The sequence below is a fragment of the Lygodium microphyllum genome, chromosome 3 (genome assembly GCF_053477565.2).
Source record: "Lygodium microphyllum isolate KBCC chromosome 3, Lygodium_microphyllum_v1.1.10, whole genome shotgun sequence".
In the NCBI taxonomy this organism is placed as follows: domain Eukaryota; kingdom Viridiplantae; phylum Streptophyta; class Polypodiopsida; order Schizaeales; family Lygodiaceae; genus Lygodium; species Lygodium microphyllum.
In genome coordinates this window covers 123,694,250-123,718,587 of record NC_141137.1, presented here as the reverse complement: position 1 = coordinate 123,718,587, position 24,338 = coordinate 123,694,250, and the positions used below count along the sequence as shown (strand labels likewise).

The 24,338-nt window shown below is 43.5% G+C and overlaps 1 protein-coding gene across 1 annotated transcript; it reads left to right on the top strand.

The window, feature by feature from the left end:
• The first annotated feature begins 607 nt into the window (after positions 1 to 607).
• Positions 608 to 3,196, top strand: LOC148038850 (uncharacterized). The gene is made up of 2 exons (XM_087674741.1): positions 608 to 868; positions 1,164 to 3,196. The coding sequence occupies exon 2, from the start codon at positions 1,184 to 1,186 to the stop codon at positions 2,702 to 2,704; it is 1,521 nt and encodes a 506-aa protein (XP_087530867.1). The 5' UTR covers positions 608 to 868; positions 1,164 to 1,183; the 3' UTR covers positions 2,705 to 3,196.
• Positions 3,197 to 24,338: the final 21,142 nt, after the last annotated feature.

Genomic DNA, 24,338 nt, shown 5'->3' with positions numbered 1-24,338 from the left:
TCTCTCCTTCATCTTCTTGAATCTCGGTAGCATAGCACAGCCCAGCCCACAGAAGAGAAGGCAGCGCACGCGCCGCAGCGGCAGGTCAGGGGCAGAGGTCGGAACCCCTTCCCTGCCCCTTCCCCACCTACACGTCAGCAGGCCCTGACCCCCACGTCCCTCCGCTGACGTGGCCCCTGCCGCGCCCCGCCACGTCGGCGGACGGCCTTGCTGCTCCAGAGGGCTCACGAGCGCCGTTCACGAGTGGGCATGATGATGTAGGCCTTTGCCGGGTAGGTTAAAATCCACTTTAGCGATTTAATATTTTTGAGCCTTTTTGTCTTCTCTCCGCCTCCTTCTTCTTCTCTTCTCTCCTTCTGGTTTTTGTCCTTCACAGACAAAACACACACACACACACACACACACACACACACACACACTCTCTCTCTCTCTCTCTCTCTCTTTTTGGGTGTTTGTGGGGGTAGTGTTGCACCACTGTGTGCTTGCTCAGTCAGGCAGTCAATCAATCAATCACAAAGAGAAAAAAAAAAGGGAAGGTGCGGGTGGGGCTCGCCCCCTTCTCTCCCCCCCAACCCCCCCTCTCTCTCATCTATAATACCTGGTCCCCTCTCTCTTCCTATCCTTCTTTCTGCGAGGAGCTCACTCTGATCTCCACTACTCCATCAACCTCCCCCAGCTTCCCCTACCATTGTCATATAGTGTTATATCATCTGCTAGCTCGCTCTGTTCGGAGACAAATAGTGCCACTTCTCATCGTGCTAGCTAGCTGATTCTTCCACAACCAGGCAAGCCAATTGATTTCCACAATACAGCTGCAATTGCTTCATACAATACAGCTGCTGGAGGTTCTGGCTTCCACTACTGAAAGGTGCTATACTAATACAGATCTACATCTACTCTTTATGCAAGAGTGCTGTTTAGTCCAGAATGGTTCGCATATAGAGTCATGGCTGCATGGTTGTGTATATAATTAATGTCGCGTGCAAGGTTCGGCCAAGCTCCTGAGAAATTAGGGTGAAAGGGGGGTAAGGCAAGCAGGCGCAGGCTAGGTTAGGGTTGGGATGAGTGGTAATTGAATGGGAGTTCGGGGTAATTGCGAAGGTGACTAGGGTGGGGATGATGATGAATTGACGAGTGGATGGTTGGAACTTGGTTGTGTGCAGGGTGGTGAGCGAATCAGGACATGATGATGATGGCGCCTTCGGTGGTACAGCAGCAAGATACAGCTGGGGTGAAGCCCCCGGATGAAGGGGGCTCACACGGGATGCAGCTGAATTCGGCGGCGGCGGCGCGGCTGGCAAGCGAGAGGAAGCAGAAGGCGGCAGGGGGCGGGCAGGCCTCAGCAGAGGGCGGCGGCGGCGGGCCAACGGCGGCGCAGAAGTGCCCGCGCTGCGATTCGGTGAACACCAAGTTCTGTTACTACAACAACTACAGCCTGTCGCAGCCGCGCCACTTCTGCAAAAACTGCCGGCGCTACTGGACGAAGGGCGGGGCGCTGCGCAACGTGCCCATCGGCGGCGGGTGCCGCAAGAACAAGCGCATCAACCACATCAACCCGGCGGGCTCCCCGGGCCACAGCCCCTCTGGCAAGCAGATCGGGCAGGGGCATCAGCTGCGCGCGGGGTTCGAACCCCTGGCCTCGTCGGCCCTCGCCTCACTCGACGCCTCCTCCCTCCTGGCCAGCATGGGGCCCCCGCCCGGGCTCTTCTCCGGCGGGCCCTCCACCTCCTCCTTCATGAATCCTGACGTCCCTGCTCACCATCACCATCACCACCCCCATCACCATCTCGGCGGCCTCACCTTCTCCCGCCTCCAGGAGTCTCTCCGCCTGGGCGACCACCCCGGCGCCGCCTCCGCATCCCCTAGCACAATGTTTAGCCTCAGCCCCGCTAACCACCTCCTTAACCTCAGCTCTAATTCCCCCGCCCTCCAGCTCCCGCCCTCCTTCGACGCCGCTTCCTTCCCCACCTTGAATTATCCTTCTAACACTACCACCTCTGCCGGCAAGCTCGCTGATCAGAGTACAGCTCCATCGCTGCTCTTCAACCATGGGGGAGCTGCTGACTTTAGCCCCTTTTTTGAGAGCGTTAGCAGTTGCACATCGGCTCCGATTATATCTCCAGTTCTGGAGGACCATCTGTCCACTTTCAATTCTTCTAACAACAGCAGCAGCAACAATATCAACATGGCGCCGGATCAGGACGGCGCAGCTAATAACAATTCCACTCAGAATAACAATAATTTGAGGCAGCAGCTTCACTCGCACGGCTTAGCGTTGCAAATGCTAAACGATGTTGGCGGGCCGCAGGCAGCTGCAGGGGGACAGCAGGGAGACGACGGCCATGCAGATCATCATCATCATCACCATCATCATCATCATCAACATCAGAATAATGACAGTAATAATGCAATCACGAGAGGCCATGCGATGCTTCCGGGATTTGAAGAGGAGACCCCGGAGAGCATGCTGAGGATGAGAGGGATGAAGGGGAAATCCATGTTATCGTCAGCTGGTGCGGCGAGTAGTGCAGCAGCAGCTGCGGATATCCGGGCACTCCCACTCGTGGATCAGTGGCAAGGCATGTCAACCGACAGTCTCTTCACGCCGCCGCCAGCCGACAACAGCCTCTGGAACGTGAGCTGGCCGGAGATGCATGCAGCCTTAGCTGCCGGATCCACAGCAGCTGGCGCTATGCTCCACTAATTTAACCCGTCACCAGCGACATTACTCCATGGTTAAATGCGTGATTAAACGCCAAATTAATGCTGCTCTTGGAGTGGTTTCTCTCTCTCTTTCTCCCTCTCTCTCTCTCTTGTTCTGCTTCATACATTCTGAGCTGCTGCAGGGAGCACGCCTTCCGCGACGGCTGACGATGAGAAGGAGGCGGAGGGTGGTCAGAAGTAGGGTGGCTAACTAATATGGCTCCCTTTTTCGCAGCAAACCACGACTAATTAGCACCCGCCAAATCTAGCTAGCTGGGATTGCTAATTAGACAGCATTTATCAGCAGTTGCTATAACACACTTATAACAGTATAAACCATATAATGCCTGGTCTATTTCCTTAGTTTTTCTTCCACATCTTTTGTGTTTTGCAGTTTTCTTTCTTTATATCCCCTCATTCGATCAGCTCTACGAGCTATGATATTGTAAAATTATCTGGCAAATCCTTGTAATGTATTTGTTGTTAAGCCCCTTATTGACAACAGTAAAAACTCGTCAGGCTTACGTACAACCCTCATAAGCTGAAAATTGCACCTCCCCCCCCCCCTTCAAACCCTCTCTTCAAGATCACATTCAGCCTGTCATGGACAAGCCTCTTACGCAAGGCAATTGTTTTCTAATACTTTGCCCTTCTTTCCCGTTTCTACTTTATAATAACCTCCTCCCCCACCGTCCAGTATGCCTCTCTGCTGAGAGCTGCAGGCTTGGACACTGAGAATATATTGTGGGACTTACATTATATAAGCCTTGTGTTATGTTTTCTCTTTGTAACTAGTGGATCGACGTTTGCATGGTGTACATCTTCTGTTTGACATTTGCTGCATATATTTCCAAGATATGAAACTGTTATTTGAAATTCTTCCGGTCGTGCGTAGCTCTGGTAGTACTTGATCACCACTAACTAGTATACATAGACTACTCTGGTAGCTTTCATATACGCAAAACATGAAATACATCCAATTTCTTTGAGATTCTTTCAACATACAACAGTTTTTTATAGTTGAACTGAAGACATGGAGACAGATCAAGCTGTTTTGAAATATGGGTGTTGCCTCAGTCTTATGAATGTATGATCTAACAACATTCATGCTCCTCCTATTAGTTTGTTGTGGACATTCACCAATGAGGAAAACTTTCATTATTTCGAGCAAGTTTCATTATGTATAACTTGACATTCTTGGCTTCTATTGTTATTTTGTTTGCTTACTCTTAAGTTGCCCTAGTCATAGTGTTCTTGAAAACTTACACAAATGACATCCATGAAGCTCATATAGTCCCTAAGTCAAGATATTCAATTGTTCATCATAGTTAATAATTGAATAATAATAAGGATTAACTAGTTGACCAAATACATTTTATTTAATGAGCTATTTGTAATGTACTTTCTTGATCTTCATGGAGAGTTAGGCAAATGTCTTGGCTTAGGGATTAATAATTGTTGGTGGTTTTCTCATTGCAAAGCTTGATTTATTTAAGGTAACGGGGGCCTCTTGCTTATGCATATATGCTCATTTGGTTTCGATATATGTTGTCTTGTAGATATTGATGATTATGGATTGATTTATTTTTGGTGTACACCCAATGCTTCCTCTTATTAGATGGGTTTGTTAGTCTTGCATACATGCTACTCTCTTGTTTGGGATTGCAGCTATGTTTCTGACATCTTTGGATATTTGAAAACATTTGGTATCTTGGTGGTTTATTCCTACCTTGCACTACTAGTTGCGTTACATATCCTGGTTGCTTCCTAGATCTTCCTGGCAATGGGAGCTTTGCACTTTGGTCTTTTGCCTAAAGTTATACACTCATTTACAACAGTTTTATTATAATTAATGCTGAAATTTTGAGCAGTCCTTTCAGAGCAAACACTTGCTACAGGCACTCTACAACGTTGGTTTTGTGGACAACTATATCTTGCATTATATCTTGCCTGTTGTGGTTGGTTTTGGATTGATTTTGGGGTTTGTTTTTTACTGCTATTATAACAAATCATTTAGTCCTTACTTTCAATTTATCATCTCATGTGTTGGGAATAGTGCCATCTTTAATGTAGACAAGTTGGATGGCACCAACTTCAATTATTGGAAGATCCATATTTGGCAAGTAAGGGTGCAAACTAAGCAAATCCGACCATAGAAATGCAAAGGCAAAAGACCAAGGAGTTTGATGTTGAGGCATGGGTTGATTTGGATGAGCTATGCAAGTCTACCATTACCTTATCCTTATTTAAGCAAGTTTAGTTCAATGTTATTGAGACAAAGAGTGATGCTTATAATTTGTGGCAAAAGATATGTAATCTTTATGACAAGCAAAGTCCTGCATCTTAATTGTATTGGTTAAAGAAGCTTGTGGACCTTCACATGAAGGAAGGCACTCCTATGTCCACTCATTTGAATAAGTTTCACTCCATTTATTAGTCAGCTTATCTCATAGAATATTAAGTTTGAGGATAACATAGAGTATCTATTCTTGCTTGTCAAATTCGACCATAGAAATGCAAAGGCAAAAGACTAAGGAGTTTGATGTTGAGGCATGGGTTGATTTGGATGAGCTATGCAAGTCCACCATTACCTTATCCTTATTTAAGCAAGTTTAGTTCAATGTTATTGAGACAAAGAGTGGTGCTTATAATTTGTGGCAAAATATATGTAATCTTTATGACAAGCAAAGTCCTGCATCTTAATTGTATTGGTTAAAGAAGCTTGTGGACCTTCACATGAAGGAAGGAGCTCCTATGTCCACTCATTTGAATAAGTTTCACTCCATTTATTAGTCAGCTTATCTCATAGAATATTAAGTTTGAGGATAACATAGAGTCTCTATTCTTGCTTGTTACACTAGTAAGTCTTGGGATACATTCCCTACTGCTATAAGTGCTTATATCCTTCAAGATGGGTTACATACTATCATGTAGAGGGAGCTTTGCTTACAGGAAGAAGTGAATAGGAAGAACATTGATGTAGCCAATACTTCTTATGTCCTTACAATTAAAGATATACAATGATGCTAAAGGGAATATCGTACCATAATATTAACTTACATCCTAGGGGCACGTCTAAGTCTCGTGGGCAATCATGTAGTAAGCCTGTGATCCTAAGTCCTCTCTCTCTTACCATAATTCTAGTAATAATATAAGGCCATCGTCACTACAAGGATATAGGAGTATAGCGACGGCCATTTCCGATGCAAATTAGCAGTGTCGCTATTTGTGACGCAAATAGCGAGGATACTCAGGTGAAAAAAAGCGGGTTGAAACGCGAGCGTGGCATTTAACGTGAATGAACAAAATAGGGAGCGAAAGGGAGAGTAAACTGCATCTTGCATTTGAGAAGGAGAGGGAGAGAAAGAGGGAGAGGGAGAGAAAAAGGGAGCGAACTGCATCTTGCGTTTGAGAGGGAGAGGGAGAGAAAGAGGGAGCGAAATGCATCTTGCGTTTAAGATGGAGAGGGAGAGAAAGAGAGAGAGAAGAGCTTCTCAGCGCTGCCGCTGTCGTTTGCAAAGAAGAGGAGGAAGTGTACGGAGGGCGAAGAGGAGCTGCCGAATCCATCCACGGGCCTTTGCGGTGAGTGCATTGTTCCCTCTTACTTTGTTTTTTTTTCTCCTTTTCTTTTGCTTGTTTTTGTTAAAAATGATGTGTATTGAGAGAGAAAGAGAGGAAATGATCAGAGAGGGAGAGGAAGAGAGAAAAAGAAAAAGAAAGAAGAAACGAGAGAGAGAGGGAAGAAACATTAAACATAATAGAGAAAGAGAGAGAGAGAGAGAGAGAGAGTCCAAGAATTCTTTGAGAACGAGGTGGACTCATCCTTTTGTGGTGACATGTCTATCGACCTTTCAGTGTATGCGGAGTTGTGTCAGGAGATTGACATAGGACCATATGGTACTTCATACTTGGAGCATCCACCTATACTCAATTCGTTGACGAATCACTTATAAGGATACATAAGATATACATTTTAAGTAAGATCAGTTTTTAAAGATTTATATTACCATGCTTTGCTTGATTTATACTGATTATACTAATATCAATTTTTGTCGGTGCTGTAGGTGAGCTTTGTGGATATTTAGATCAGTATGATGAGTTGAGAGATGAGCGACGAGGAACTACAGGAGATCTTCATGCATATGTCTCCAGATCAGATGGCTCGATTCATAGATATAGCAGACCAGGAGCTGTCTCAGACACCATCAGGCCGTTCTATTAGATCTACTTCGGTGCACTCTGATGCTTCAATTTCTAGTAGATGAGGTCGACACTCCAGACTTGGGCCGGACGGAGGGAGTGGTTTTGGGGGATATCGTGGAGACATGGATACAGTGAGCCCACAAATCGACTCGGGATACAGGTGCTACTCCTCACTCTCGTGGCGGTTCGAGAGAGCGTGGCTCTGATGGTTGTTGTGGAGGTACCAATGCAGTGTATCCATCTCGTCGTGCTACTGGAGTTGCGTCACCTATGGGATTTGTTATACATGTGGGGACGTCTACTCTAGTCACTTCAGCTTTTGCTCAGCCGTTCGCAGGTGGCACCCCTATGGGTGCTACTCCGAGAGATACTACCCTCGTAGATACACTAGATGTATAGGGGTCTCCTGGATATGCCCAGGAGCGTGGTCACAAGTGGGAGAGGACATATCTTATGTATACTCCAGAGGGATATGGATACCTTGTAGATGATAGGATAGGAGCCATCATCATGAATGATGAGGGGAGGAGGGTGATGGCTCGTATGAGAGAGTTGTGCCAATAAGTTTTTCGGCACAATATCTTGGATCATTGAAAGAATATACCAGAGTGGAGCAAGGACTACATAGTAGCATCCTTGCATGATGAGTTTCTGGTATCCACCACAGCAGATAGGTTTTTCATAGGCATGATGGAGTGCATGCCTGTGTACATGTCACATAGATGATCGGACACATGCAAGGTACTTAACACTACAAGAGAAAGGCCCTATAGACACGCACTGTACATGCGAAATAGCGGGCGTATTTATCAGCGTGTATCAGCGCGTCTATTCGTGCTAGTATACAGAATGCGTCTATATACATGTATTTATAAACGTGCCTATAGATGTGAAAATAAACACACATATTTTTCATTTCTCATAAAGTCCCTAAATATGACCAAACATCTTAACATCTAGTATTTGTTTGAATACATTACCAACTTTACTTCTTTCTGAGTATTACAAATATACATCCAATCATTCAAAGCTAATTATATATGCTACAATGAATGATCAATCTCATCTTCAATGAGATCGGCCCTTGCTAGACTATCTACCTCTAGGTCTATGTTACCAATAGGCAATGAAATAAATAAGTCTATCCCACTGTCAGATGTATTGCTATGTTCAATTTCTTCATCATCATCTGTAACCATATTGTTATCCTCTTCTGCACTTCCTTGAACATCCTCGCGGGGATCATCTTACACTGCATCATGTATATCATCGATCATGGGATCATCATGTGCATCATCATTGATTGTTGGATTGTCATCAACTATCTCTATGTTGGTAGCATTGCCATATATTGGTTTTGAACGATTAGATATGGGGATGACGTGCCACCATCGGTTATTGTTTACCATTGGGTGATACACAACCTGCATTTAAAAAACAAAAAGTAAGCAACTTAGATATTTATTGTATTTTGAGAATGTATCAAGAAGTAATATATATAAAAATAAATAGCTTCTAATATACCTGCTCGCATTGTTGAGATAGTACGAATGCGTCATTCTTGCCTTGGTGAAATTTTGTAGAGTCAATCACTACAAAACCACTTGGATGACGTCTAATTGTGCAATGCTCACCCGTTGTTACTACTTCTTTAAACCACTTCACATCTAGTACATATATAAAAAATCGCCTAAAGTCAAGCTTCAAAATATATTGGATCAAGCCATAATAACCTTCCATGGTGCCATTGGTATCCTGGAAGTTTGCAAGGATACCACAATCCTGGTGTAAAGTGTCCACTTGTTATCTTCAGAACACGTCTTAGCAGTCCATCGGAAAGGATGTCTAGAAAGCTTCGCCAGGCACTCCCATGGAATGTTACGAGGTTTGCGATCTAGGACTTTCCACGTCTACCATGTAGCGGAAGTATTCCGGCCATTCCTACTTAGGACTGACCTGAATTAGGGTTTTCCTATTGGTCATTTCCTAACGGCAACTAACGTCGAACCCAAGCGAACTACTTTACGTAGAAATGCCAGGTTCGAAGCGGATTCACGCTGCACTTGGTTCAAGGAGAATGGGAAACGAGAGGGATGCGAAGCTCAACCTCTCTGCCACAAGGCATAGTCCCATTCCGTTCCCCTAAAACAGCGTAAATCGGGATCAATTATAACTCTAGGTCAATGCTTTTGTTGTTCGCGTTCTTTGATGATCTTCTGGCTATCCATCGTGATTTGAGAAAAGTTCCCGGGGCCAACTGGGACCACCCATCCGTAGGCCGGACCTATGGCCCATCCACCGTACTTTCCTCAGGTTGTTTTAGTTGTTTAATTACCTAACACATTTAGTTAGACATGTGTCAATCTGCTTCCTTAATTAACCTGTTAGGCACTGGTTCCTTTACGTAATCATATCACTTGACATAGAAAAACAATATCAAACAAGTTCCTTGTTAAGAGGTTATCATATTTATCTTTGAAATACAAAAAGTCCAGCCTGTAGGCTTATCCACAATCCGCCTAAAGGCTATCCAGCAATCCACAGGGATCACTAATCCAAGTTTCCGCCCGTAGACTAGTATGCGGCCCTCGAGATCCAATCCCGAGTCACGTTAGCCTCTTGTGTAGGGCCTGGAAGGTGAGGGATTTATGGACAGAGCCCCCCTGGCACCCAAGCGTCCTCCTGCTCCAAGTAGCACTTAACGGAGAGACCTCTCGTGTAGGTTCAGTCCACCTTCCCGGTGCGGTAAACAACCCCCTTGGCTAGGGTCAGGCAGGCAGTCGGGGGTAACTGAAGCTGCCTCTCCCTTCAAGCCTTCAACTTGAAGCATTAGATATCCATTTATCCTTTAATTCATTGATCAAACAAAGCAAAACAGTGCTCTTAAATATGTAACAAGCACAAATATTTCCATTGGTCGTTTATTGTTGGCCAACTGCTAAGGAATGAATCCTTCTTTTCGAATGCACCCAGCACTCGATCTGGGATGACTTGCGACTTGGCAAGATCCCCTATATCCTGGGTTAGGGCCGTATCCTATTAACCCGACTTGGTCAATACCTTAAATTCATATGTTATTTCAATTTATTGGTTTGTCCTTTGTTCCAAGCAATTATCTTTACCCCAGAAAGATGCTATATTAGGATGATTATTCATCCTCTTGCAAGATAACTTGCGTAAGAATCTGCCAACCTCATTCCGAGAATTGACCATTCCCTTGTGATCCAATCACAAGATCATACGACTCTGCACTTGCTGCACAAGTGTCGCATCGAACTATGGGACTATTCTACCTATCAAAAGGAGTCACGAAACAATCTGTTCCTGATTTCATTAGGCTGACATTATCAGTCCTAGGGTTCCAAGTTCCATCATTTTAGCGAAAGATTCTTAGGGACAAACCCTAGTTCACTTCTCAAGTATGTTCCACTGTCCCTACATTTGGTGAATGTGGGAAAGTATTTAGGGTATAGGAGTTTCAGTTTTAGCAATACGCGTGACTAGGTCACGTATTAAATCCTAGTGAGTTCTTTGAAATTGAATTAACTCTTTCTAAAATGAGTACTCCGCGGGTTTAGGTGTTTAGGTTTATGCCAATTTAATCTATCTATTTTTGGTGATAATTATGCTATCGTTTCCATAACCATATGACTCATTGTCTATGCATAAGTTGATTTTCAACCCTAACTTATCGATTTAAGATCAAGCATAGGTTAGGTTATAACCTAATTCCAACTAGTCATCCTATAACTTGCGAACAAGATTCACGCTAAACAAGCAACCTTTTTCTAATAATTATACAGTTGAAAAATGATAATTGACTAGAGTTATGCAACTTAGGAATCATTTCATGCCTTGCAATTTTCTATGGATTCTTAGCACTTTCCATGATGACTCATTGAAAAAGATATGTCCTAATAATGGGATGTGCACTTTATACTTCCATGCCTAAATGGAGTGCACTTTCTTAATTCCGTTTCGTAAATATGGACATTACTCTAAGATCAGTTCATTGAAATGCACAAAAACTATTTACTAGAAACGCATATCAATCTTCTGCTCACTTTATTTTGTTTGGTTTGATTAAAAATGAATAATGACTGAATTCCTCCGTCGTGAGCTAATTTTTCTAAAGCATTTAAGACGGAAAATGCATCCTATTTCCAAAAATAATCTACGCCCAATTGAATTATAACGACGAAAAATACAAATTAGGAAGAAAAACCTGGACTTGTGGTGAGATGTCCACGTGGATGCTAGGAGACGATCCTCCTGCAGCTGCGCCTTAGGCTTTCTTAGGAGCCATTGCAAATGTAGCCTTTCTATCTTGGATGCGGCTTTGCGAACTCCTTTTTGAAATTCCATCGTAGCTCCCTTCCTGATAACTTGCACCGTCTGTCGAAAACAATTTTAGAAGGCTTTCTCCTTGAAGTAGGGATTTCACGAAAAAAAGGGGTGCTTAAACCTCGGAAGGGTTTTACACGGTCTTAGTGGATCAGAAAAGGAAGGAAGGAGATTGCATAACCTACTAGTGAGAGGTTAAATCACGGAGTAGCTGGGTTTTCAACCCACTTGAAAGATATTACGAATGGGCACGAGAAGGGGCTTCGAATCCCGGGGGGGGGGGGGGGGAGTAGGGGGTGTTATAGAAAAGGGTATGAAAGGCCTAAAAAGGGAATTTTTGCATGGGGAGGGGGGAAAAGGGCTTAAGGGCCACTTGAAAGCCCTTTAATGGCAAATAGTGGGGGGGGAACCTAAGGGAGCCCTTAGGGGGGAATTTTGAGGGGGTGGGAGGAAGGGCTTAAGGGGTGTGTGAAGGTTCTTTTAAGGTAAGGCTTTCTTTTGGGGAAAAAGGGGGCTTATAGAGCCCCCCCTTAGAAGCTTTAGAAGCTTCTAGAAGAGCTACAGGGGGGGAGGGGACAGTCGACAGATGGTGTCTCGGGATGGTGTATGACTTCAGGCGACGGCGATCTCCTTGGTGGTGACTAGACTCCCGCTGCTACTGCAACTCACGGCCTCTTCCAGCAGCGCCCCACTTCCTGCTTACAGCCACCACCTCACGCTCTATGGGAGCGGAGACAGCAGTCTCAGGTTTTTCCTCCTCACGCTCAGTGGCGATGGGTTCCACCTCTCCTTCCCTCACGATTTTTTCAATAACAGAGTCTCGGCTCTCCCTCACGACTACCCCTAGTCCCTTCAGCCTGCACATCCCCTTGGTTTAAATAGGGAAGGGGATAAGATCCTCCCTCCCCCATGCATCGAGGTGCATGCTCCATAGTCTAAGCAAGCTCCAACAACAAGGAGCTTGCTTACACATGCTATTCCCCTCTTTCTCCAGCTCCATAGTCGGCTGGAGGAGAGGGGAATAATTAAAAAAATTTACTTTTATCAAAATAAAAAAATTATCCTTACGACTATAAAGAGGGTTCACGCGCTATTGGAAGTTTGGTATGTTACACCTGGGTATTTCTCTTATCATCTATACGTTGAGTTTGAAAATGTTTGCTTTCACACCAAATAGCATTAAACAATGTGCACTAGTAGTACATTGTTGAAATCATATTAATGATTTAGTTAAAGATGAAACATGTGAAATTATTATATCATATATAACTAAAGATAATTTAATCATAAGTATGTCTCACCTTTGATAAGCAACCTCGTGCGTATTCCCACTCCTCTTGCGATATATCCATCGCCTCCTCTTTTTCCATATTCTCCATTTCTTCATGTAGCCAATCTATATCAATATGACGTGAAAGCACACTTAAATGTTCTAGATATGTGACATTACGTCCATGTCTAGCACGAAACGCTTGCCTTTCGCTTACTCCTTGCCCTTGCTTCTTTATATAGTGTCACCCATTTGCTCATTACTTCACTGTTAAGCAGACAAAATACATTTAACTTACGAAGGTCCTCTTTCATTAGCACTTTGCTCCTTCCTTTTCCTTGAGGTATTATAGAGGTCATCCTCAAATCTTCATCATCTTTCCATAGTCATGGTAAAGAGGAGTCTACTTTAGTAAGATATTCAGAGATTTGTACAAGGGATGATTGCACTAACCAACCCTCAGCCATGCTTTCCTCGGGCCGTGCATTTTGCCTTACAAAATCTTTTAGGGTTTTCATAAAGTGCTCTAGAAAAAACATCCACCTTGCATTTTGCCTTACAAAATCTTTTAGGGTTTTCATAAAGCGCTCTAGAAAAAACATCCACCTCGCATGAACTACCCCACAAATTGCGATCTCATCAATCAGATGTACAAGTAAGTGTACTTGAGTAGTCAAAATGGAGCGATGAAAAGTTTCCTCCACCAAACAAACCACCTCAATGGATAATACTCAAGCCTCTTGCAAAGTATTTGGATCGATTTCCTTCAAACTCACAAATCTACCAACATGCAATTAAGAACGATGATTAGTTTTGTCCATAAATTCAAGTGGGTTTACTATGTGATGTACGTAATATGTAAACTAAAAAATAAGTATAAAGTATACATACCTCGCGAGCTCACCCATCTTGTAAATGATATCATGCACATCTTTCGAAACACAATAGGATATGCTAGTAGGAAGGATGAACTGTATGTAAATATTCATACATTGTTAATTAGTCTACATAGTTACTCCACTAATTAATATATTTATGGCTATGAAAATCCTTACCTGAATCATTTTGTGCCAATCGTGTGACTTTAAACCAGATAGTTGCTCCATACCTCTTTTCTTTTTCTTTATGAAGGCTTCCTTGAGGCATCTCATATATCCCGTGGGAGTTCAAAAGCTACATATGTGTTGCTTCACCATCTTTTCTTCGGTCTTTGACAACATCAAAGGTACACGTGGTAACTCGATCTTTCCTCTGGGTCCGATGCGTGGCCAAGCTCGTCTCATACGTCCAATGCTATGTAAATCCTCGCTTACATTGACAGAATCACGAGCCCTGATTAAGTGATCCCATAATGTAGAGGCAACATTCTTGAATATATGCATGGGGCCCAACAGGTGATTAATCTTGAGTTCAGTCCAACATGGGAGACAAAAAAATATAGAGAATCTAAGGCACAAAAAATATATTATTTCTTGTTCTCATAATGGAGTGTACTTTAAAGACAAACAAAAGAAGTAAACTAGTTACCGACTCATGCCGAGTGGAGGATGATCATTGGCGTGTGTCCAAATATCCTTCCAATCTTGAATGGTCAGAGATTGTGGAGTTCTTCTATTAGTGGGGAGTGCATATTTGGGGTGGTCAATAGGAAGAAAACGATGATGATTGTCATAGATAACCTTTTTCAAGCGTGTCGGTCTAGAAGAAACCAGAGAGGGACCGCAAACTGGACATGCATGATATCTTGATGTAGTTAACACTACAAGGATTTGAGCTAGTAGCGACGACGAGTAGCGGCGTCGCTATTGGCGTCGCTATTTGCGTCGACACAAATAGCGATGCTCCACAGGGAAAAAAGCGGGCCGAAACCGAGCGCGGTTTCATTTCGCATTTGCATGTTTTGTGTTTTGAGAGCGAGAGCGAGGGAGAGAGCGACCGTCGTGAGAGAAGGAGAGGAAGAAGACTTGCCGCCGCCACCGTTGTTCGCAAAGGAGAGGAGGAGCCTTCATCGCAAAGAGGAGCCGCCCCACACTCACCATATCTCATCAGTGAGTCTCCCTCTCTCTTTCTTTTACTTATTTAAGGCTTAAATCACTTTCTCTTTTGCTTGTTTAGGAGAGGAAATGAGAGAGAAAGAGAGGGAGAGGGAGAGAGAGTGAGAGAAAGAGGGAGAGGGAGAGGGAGAGGGAGAGGGAGGGAGAGTGCATTCTCTCTCTCCCTTTCCCTTTTGCTTGTCTAAGGTTTAAATCACTTTCTTTTTTGCTTGTTTAGAAGAGGAAATGTGAGAAAAAGAGAGAAAGAGAGGGAGAGGGAGATAAAGAGAAAGAGAAAGAGAGGGAGAGGGAGAGGGAGGGGGAGGAAATGAGAGAGGGAGAGAAAGAGAAAGAGAGGGAGAGGGAGAGGGAGGGAGAGTGCATTCTCTCTCTACCTCTCCCTTTTGCTTGTTTAATGTTTAAATCACTTTCTTTTTTTCTTGTTTAGGAGAGGAAATGAGAGAGAAAGAGAGGGAGAGGGAGAGAAAGAGAGGGAGAGGGAGAGGGAGGGGGAGGAAATGAGAGAGGGAGAGAAAGAGAAAGAGAGGGAGAGGGAGGGAGAGTGCATTCTCTCTCTCTCTCTCTCCCTTTTGCTTATTAAAGGTTTAAATCACTTTCTTTTTTGCTTGTTTAGGAGAGGAAATGAGAGAGAAGGAGAGAAAGAGAGGGAGGGAGAGGGAGAGGGAGAGGGAGAGGGAGAGGGAGAGAGAGAGGGAGAGGGAGAGGGAGGAAATGAGAGAGGGAGAGAAAGAGAAAGAGAGGGAGAGGGAGAGGGAGGGAGAGTGCATTCTCTCTCTCCCTCTCCCTTTTGCTTTTGGAGAATGTTAAGATATATTGTGAGAGGGAGAGGAAATGCGAGAGAAAGAGAGGGAGAGGGAGGGAGAGGGAGAGAAAGAGAAAGATAACATATATTGGAACGATAGCATATCCATGATTATGGTAATGGTATCCACTTTGCTTTTTTTATGGGTACCATTACATCGACTCCTTAAGAGGGCTAAAAATTAGTCATACACTTTATAAAGTCTAATTAGGAGATTTAAGATGCACGATAATAGACTTATCGATAATGGTATGCAATGTGCTTTGCCATGGGCCACGTACATTGGTGACTCTTTAAGATGGCTTAAAATTGGTCATGTCCTTCATAATGTCCAAGTAGGGGATCTAATTGTGATATGCATAATTCATTGGTTTTGTATTAACTTTATAGGCATAACAAATTAGAAATCATGCCAACTAGTCAATGGAAGGACTAAAAGAAAATGATACCCTAGCTAATGGTCATTACGGTACTTCATCAAAATGAACCCAAAAGTATTGTTATAGAAGAAGAATCCCTTAAATTGAGCATAGGATATTTTCTCTTAGGTCTTATGACTATGAGTAAAATTGATTGAAACAAATTTTATTACTATAGTTGATAAATTTCATAGATGGCATTAATTTTAATACGCGATCCTAGGACAAAAAAACCACATTTCTAAGATGCTTTTTGTTGAGACTGATTTATTATTAGACTAAGAGATCCTCAATGATGCTCATAAATGGATTACTTATACTCAAAGCCCTCTAGTGCAGTTGTATAAGTAATCCTAGTAGAGCCCCTCTAAGATACTCAAAGTACATAACCTAGAGACCGTAGCTAGGTATATAAGGTATAATGGTTGTATAAGAAGACACCTCAATAATTGACTTATCACCATTAAATCCCAAAGAAGAATCGTTTTCCATCCCCTTCAACTCTATATTCACCTCGTGAAGAACTTCATTAATCATAGTATCCTTGTCACCAATCTTTTTGTTGCAATGATGAAGTAACATATTCATTACTTTGCCTTTTAGCATCTAAGCCATTATCCAATCTTTTAGTCAAGTCCAAACATTTAGTCTTCGACTCATGAACCTTATGAACCAATGCTTTTTTTTAAACAATAACAAATAATTATCTACCGGGACAAATAAATCCTTGAGCATGATATAGGGCCGAGATATAACATCAATAAATCTCTCAACTACTATGTACAATGCAAGAGCTTATGGTCAACTTGCAACTTGACATACATCTCCATACTGTAATGTAGATAAGATGGAAAACGAAGAAGGTCTTATTGTTCAAGATCGCAAGGCGTATCTTAATCAACATGTCCCATATCCTTGCTCTCAATGCAAGTTGGCAATTAGACGAAAACGCCGATTGTCTATAGAACACGTACGACGATTTGGCGAGTTTCAATCTGAGATCATTGATCAGGTGATTGCGGATTTTCAGCAAACGGTAATTTGAAGTTAATATTAATCATGCATTGTACTCGCAAGCTAATTGAAAACCATACACAATAAGATTGGGTCTTGTTGGCAAATTTTCTATCCAGGGGGGTGATCTCTCGTCCCAAGGGGGAGTGCATCCTTTGCGGCCAATTAGAAGAGTTCGTGGATGTGCGATGGATGGATTGCAGGAGCCAATCCACCACTCGCAAGGCCAATCTATACCGTCAATGCCAAAGGAGACATACAACCTTCCTGACCTACCTACAATCTTGGAGCCTGAGATGGAGGCAATGATCGATGCATTGATTCCCATGGATGTCGAGACATCTGATCCGCTTAGAGAGGAAGCATCCATACCATTATATGATGGGTGCCGAGTATCTCGGTTGAAGACATTGCTTGCACTCTTAAGTGTGCAAGCAAAATATGGATGGAGCGATACGAGTGTGACCGAGTTATTCAGGTACCTTGCACATAGGCTTCATTGATTTTTTTTAAAAACACTATTATTACAAACATTTGTGCTTTTTCAAGGTGTTTTATGATTTTTTTCAGGTTATTGAAATATCATATATTACCACCTGCAAATATCATACCTGAGTCTCGTGATGATGCACGACATGTTTTACGGAAGCTTGGCATGGACTACAGTAACATCCATGCATGTATCAATGATTGCATACTGTTTCGAGATGAATACGAGACTATGGAGACATGTCCAAAGTGTGGTGCTCACAGGTATCGACAGGACTTGCAAGGGCAAACCATCCCTCAAAAAGTTCTCAGACACTTTCCGCTCATCCCCCGCATAAACCACATGTTTCCCACATCCGGCATGGCAAGCTTGACAATGTGGCATGTGCAGAATAGGTCCACGGATGGAGTTCAACGAATATCAGTGGATTCGCGCGCATGGAGCCACATTGACTCTACCTTCCCAGGCTTTGCGCGAGAGCCAAGGAATCTTCGGCTCGGTCTCGCAATGGATGGTGTGAACCCATTCGGTCTGCGCTCAACTTCTTACAGTGTGTGGCCTATAGTGCTTGTCAACTACATCCCTCCATGGCTTTCTACGAAGAAAGGACATCTCATCCTTAGCTTGCTTGTCCCAGGCCGCTACAAAGTAAAAAATATGGACGTGCATCTTCGTCCATTAGTCGATGAGCTTATGATTTTGTGGGAGGAGGGGGTCAGTGTGCAAGATATGAGCAGGCGCGATGGTCGACGGTCAGCCAACATTCGAGCCATTCTCATGTGGACGATGCATGACTTTCCGGGATTGGGAGAGTGCTCAAGTGAGCAGACCTCCGTTCTCGCTGGTAATATCTATATTTTATCTCATTCAATCAAGTATTCACTAGGTCGTGGCTCGCCTTAGAGGTCTGGTTACCTCAGGTTATCATGCATGTCCATTGTGTGGGCCACAGTTAGACTCCCGAAGGTCACGAACCATGAAGAAGATGGTATATCAAGGACACACCGCTTTCTTGCTGGAGGATCATGAACTCAAGGAAGGTTTCCTTGGACGACCTCCAACACGTATGAATGCCACAAGCTGGTACAAGCTGAAAATGGTAAACCCGAAATCACATCCAAATGGAATACGACGGTTCTCAGTTTTCTACGAGTTGCTATATTGGACCCACTTACATGTCAACCACTTGTTGGATCCCATGCATATTTTCAAGAATGTGGGCAGCTTGTTATGGGACCACATCACAGGAAAGAGAGACATTATAGGGGCACGAATGGATTTGAAGGAGGTAGGTAAGATGGAGGCGCTTTGGCCGTAGTCAAGTGCTGATGGTGGAGTGGAGCTTCCTCGCGCTCCTTGGGTTTTGTCCAGTAAAGAAGAGCGCATTGTGAAGCAAGTAATCAAGTCTATCCGCACTCCGACGGGTATGATGCGTTCTCTCAGGTCCGCATTTTCTAAAGATGACCAATTGTCGGGGCTAAAATCCCATGATTGGCATAAGATATGTCAGGTTTGTGAACAGAATGGATTGTAATTAGCGTGGGCATTTTGCAATTTGAAAAGTGGCCATTATTCATAATGCTTTCTCATTTGTGGCAGTTTGTCCTACCGATCGCGATCGCAGGATGCCTTACTCCAGAAATTCGCGGGGCCATTTACAAGTTGTCGACTTTGGTGCAATGCACCTCACAGAAAGAGATTAAGATGTCCTCTATTGGATCCGCGAGGCGGGGAGCAGTGGAGACGGTCTGTCTCTTTGAGAAATACCTGCCCACTAGCATGCTCACGATACAAGTCCACCTTCTTGTGCATCTTGTGGACGAAGTGGAGATTGCTGGACCTGTCCATATGCGATGGATGTTCTTCCTGGAGCGCTTCATGAAAACCCTGAAAGGCTTTGTGCGACAACGAGCTCGGCCAGAAGGTAGCATGGCCGAAGGTTGGTTGGTGTCAGATGTGTTAGTGCATATCTCACAATGGCTACCAACGGTGGAACCAGACAATGAAATGCTATGGGAGCTGAAGGACGATGATAGACTGACTGGCGATGTGGTGGTTGGAAATGGGGTATAAAAAAGAATGGATGCCTCAATGGAAGAGAAGGTGAATCGCTTTTGTATGTTGCACCATGCCTCCATAGAGACGTGGCTTGCCAAGTACCAGATTACAAGGGAAGATTGAGAGGAAGCACGAGCTGAATTCCGACGTAGTACGCGTCATTGACCGATTCGATATCCCGAAGGCATGGAGGAGATGCCGTGGTTTATGTCAACATGATGGTTACATGGAGCCTTGACCACAGCATCCAGCGAAGGGACAGAGGTCTCAATGGAGGAGTGGGAATTCTCGAGGGGATGTAGTCCAAAGGTGATGAGAGGTTTATAATATGTCATATCTAAATTTTATATGCGACATCTAATTTGAGTGTTTCAATGTACAATACAAAATATATAGTGCAGCGTGGTCGCGCGGACGGCATTTTCGCGTGGAGCATATTGACAAAATGCGCTCCACAATGGACTATGGTGTCATGGCAAGGTTCGAGCAAGAGAGCCGGCGACGAACAACGGATCCGAACACGGTTGTGGATGAGATGGAGTATTTTGGAAACTTGCAAAGTATTATTACGGTGGATTACCGTAGCTTCTCCATGATACTATTCGATGTGCAGTGGTTCAAAGTGGTACTTGGAGGAGCTGGAGCAACAGTTCGACGAGGTCCATTTGGATTTCTCGAAATAGATTCCGAAAAAAAATGGACGGATTTGCACGACACCTTTGTGTTGCCGGCCCATTGTGAACATGTGCGTAGAGTCATTTGCTTGCTAATTGTAATACGACATGGTTTATGTCACAATGGTTTGAACTCGCTTTGTACGTGTTTGTGAATAGGTAATCTTCTATCCAAATCCCCGACAATCTCGATGGTGGTATGTTATACCTTCAACTCCCCGAAGTGCGAGAGTATATGATCAAAGCGATGTTCCGTGCATAGATGAAAATAATATGCAAATAGAGGGGTCGATATTACAAGGGGTGGAGGCCGCCGCAAGCTTCGGCTAACAATGATGGAAATACAAGAGTCCAAGAATTTTTTGAGAACGAGGCAGACTCATTCTTTTGTGGTGACATGTCTATCGACCTTCCAGTGTATGCGGAGTTGTGTCAGGAGATTAACATGGGACCATAGGATACTTCATTCTTGGAGCATCCACTTACTCAATTCGTTGTTTAGATATCTTATAAAGGTACATAAGATATGCATTTTAAGAGGGATTTTTTAAAAATGATTTATATTACTGTGCTTTGTATAATTTAAATTGATTATTATAACACCATTTTTTATCTATGCAGGTGACATTTTCAGGATGAGTCGAGGGATGAGCGATGAGGAGTTGCAGGACATCTTCACGCCATGTCTTCAGACCAGCTCGCGAGATTCAGAGAGATGGCAGACCAAGAGCTGTCTCATTCTTCGTTAGGGCGCTCTGCTAGATCTGCTTCAGTGCGATCAGATGCTTCAACTTCGAGCAGACGATCTCGACGCTCATGACTTGGGCTAGAGGGAGGGACTGCATCGGGATCAGGGGGATGCTGCTGTGGAGACACAGATGTGATGTCTCCGTCTCGTCGTTCAGCTGGAGTTGTGTCACCTCCAGGATTTGTCACACCTGTGGGGACGTCTACTCCAGTTACTCCGGCTTTTGCGCAGCCGTCAGCAGGTGGCACCTCTTTGGGTGCCACTCCGAGAGAGGTTACCCCCGTCGGTACACCGGGTGTAGAGGGGTCTCCTGGATATGCCCAGGAGCGTGCACGGAGATGGGAGAGGACCCATCTTAGGCAGACTCCTAGGGGTTATGGATATCCGGTTGATAGTAGGTCAGGAGCCATCATCATGAATGATGAGGGGAGGAGGGTGATGGCTCGCATGAGAGAGTTGTGCCAACAAGTTTTTCGGCACAACATCCTGGATCATTGGAAGAACATACTGGAGGGGAGCAAGGACTACATAGTAGCATCCTTGCACGAGAGTTTTCGGTGCCAGCCACAATAGATAGATTCTGTACGGGCTGGATGATGGATTGCATGTGTGCACACATGTCACATAGACGATCCGACGCACGCATGGTAATCAAGAGTGGGGCTGCAAAGCCCGAGTGGTTAGATGCAGATGACTGGCATCGACTGAGGGAGGAGGCTACAGATTCGCCAGGACGTTGGAGTCAGCAGCGTGAGACGACGAGGGCACGACTCGAGGCCGGAGTGGTCCATCATCTTGGGAGTGGTGGCCATAGGACATATTTGGAGGACTTTGTAAGTTTCTCTTTTGTTTTGCTTGTTTGTTTTTTTGAAATATTCTTTGTACTGACAATCATATTTCTAATAGTTAGTATTTTGTTTTCTTTGCAGCACTCCATTACAAATCGTGAGCCGCAAGGCCTTGAGACTCGATATGTAGAGAGACACGGTCTCAATGCATTGATCAACCGATTGTATAGACGCGGCGGCCCTGTAAGTCACTCATCTTTCTTATCCATAGTTACCATGAGATATTTGAATGCATTATTGTATGGTGGATTGATGTGTTGTTTCTTTTTCTGCAGAATCCGTTCGATGCTCCTTTGCGGCGGGACGAGCTTTCGGGGGACGAGGATTTCTAGCTCGCCCTTGGATCCTTGGAGCTCACACACCTTTATTTTTTAGTCGCCTGATCTATGTAGACATTTTCTATGTATTAGTGATATCCTATCATGATTATACCAATCGCTTTTTATGCGATCATGTATTTATTTCATGTATCAGTTTTATGATTTCAGTATACATTCTTTTTGTTTGCAAGCGCTTTGTATACAATAGTGTAGAAACTATTTTGTATGGCTCTCATACAGCACACAGTGCTATATGTGCTGCTCTGCCACAAATTTTTTTTTCCCTGTTACTGTCGCTATTTGCGTCGCAAATTTACTGCTCGTGTCGCTATTGGCGTCGTTATGTGCGGCACAAATTTACTGGTTACGTCGCTATTGGCGTCGCTATTTGCGTCACAAATGCGACGCATGTAGCGACGCCAATAGCGATGCCAATAGCGATGTTTCTATGGCATCGTCAATAACGATGCTTTTTGCGACGACAGGGACAAATTTTGTTGTTTGTATTTTCGTCGCTTTAAACGTCGGTATAAGGTCTATATCTTGTAGTGTAAACCTGTAAAAACAAGTGGGTTAATGATGACATATATTTGATTAAGGGTAAGAATGAATAAAATAGAGTATGCAACTACCTGAACACTCTCCATAGCTTGAAAAGTCATGCGTGATCCACAACAATATGCCCTTTAAAGTGAAATCTCTAGAGGACAATGATACACTTACATCTTGCACCTCAATACCTCTCCATAGCATTTCTAGCTCCTCGATCAAAGACTCTAAGTAAACGTCCATGTTTTTTACTTTGTGTTTTTCAGGAATCAAAAGGGACAACATTACATATCCTTTTTTTATTGCCATGGACGGAGGGATATTATAGTTCACCAATACCACTAGCCATACACTATATGAGGTGCTTTTGATGCCAAATGGATTTATTCAATCTAATCCTAGACTAAATCTCAAATTTCTGGGCTCTTATTTGAAAGTAGGCCACAAATTGTCTACGTGTTGCCAAGCTGGTGTGTCTGAAGGAATTCTCCACTTTCCATCACTTGAATGGTGACTAGCATACCATGACATGAGTCTCACAATAGATTCACACTTAAATATAAGTTGAATATGTGTAATAATAGGAAAATGTCGCAAAACCTTATGAGGCACATTCATTGATTTTATCTCTTGGTTGTATCTTGGTTCACCACAAATAGGACACTTTCGTGCAGATGCATGATCCCCACAAAACAAGATCCAATCATTGACACATGCATGGATTTTAACGTAATCGAGACCTCCAAGAGATGTCAAGAAACGCCTTGATTGCTCCCTTTTAGTTGGTAATTTATTTCCATTTGAAAGCATTTGTGACAATAACTTGTATATATTGTGCAAACAGAGTTAACAAACCGTGAATATTGTCTAGAAGCATTTATGAATTAATATTAAATGATACATACTTCAATAATGCATTCAAGCTAGCATTACTCCATCCATAAATGGTTTGCAAGTTCAGTATCTCGAGAGATGCACGTAGAACGGAGTAGGTGTAACCTTCGTAGTACAATGGATTTTTCAACACTATGTGTAGCGGGTCATCTATCTCTCTAGTGGCATCCTCCCCCCGAACCTCATGGGAAAATAAATTGTGTACCATGTTGTCCAAAATCTCTTCCTCCAAAACTTGATGGGGCATTTGAAGAGGGCTACTATCGTTGTCATCAGTCTCTACTCTTCTTGAGGACTCTACCTCCTCGCGTTGACGCTTCGCAACCTCTCGACACCCTGGAGGGACCATTTGAGGATGTGGTACCGCATCCTACTCAATAAAAAAAATGAAGTTTTGTTTAATGGTGAAGACGCAACATAGACCAATAATATTTGTGCAAATAAAGCAATAAAAATTACTGGGTCTTTTTCTTGGTCCCACTCTCCGTACATGCTGAGGTGTGACATTGTGATTCGACGTGCTCGAAAAAAACATCCTCGACAATGATCACACATACATTTGATTTTCCGTCGTAGCCAAGTGTCTCGATTGTGAAGATGCAATGTCTCATCCTCACTAGAGGATGTACTGTTTGTTGACTCAGCATGTCCCATACTAGTAGAAGATGACGACATAATTACACCTGAATCATAAGGACAAATGTGATTTCATTTGGTATATATATCATATTCCCTAAATGCATGCATTGATACTTACAACATGGAGGCAAACATTTTGATATTGAAAGACTAGTAAAGTCATGTCATGTTGATCCTAAAAACAACCAAAAGCTAGCATCTAATTAGTTTAATTGTAACTGCGCATCTATCAGCGCGTGTAATATGTCTTATCTACGCATATACACATGCAATTACATGCGCTTACAGACGCGTCGCACAAATATAAAT

Coding starts and splice junctions, on each gene's coding strand:
- LOC148038850 (XM_087674741.1), top strand. CDS start 1,184: ATGATGATGATGGCGCCTTCGGTGGTACAGCAGCAAGATACAGCTGGG.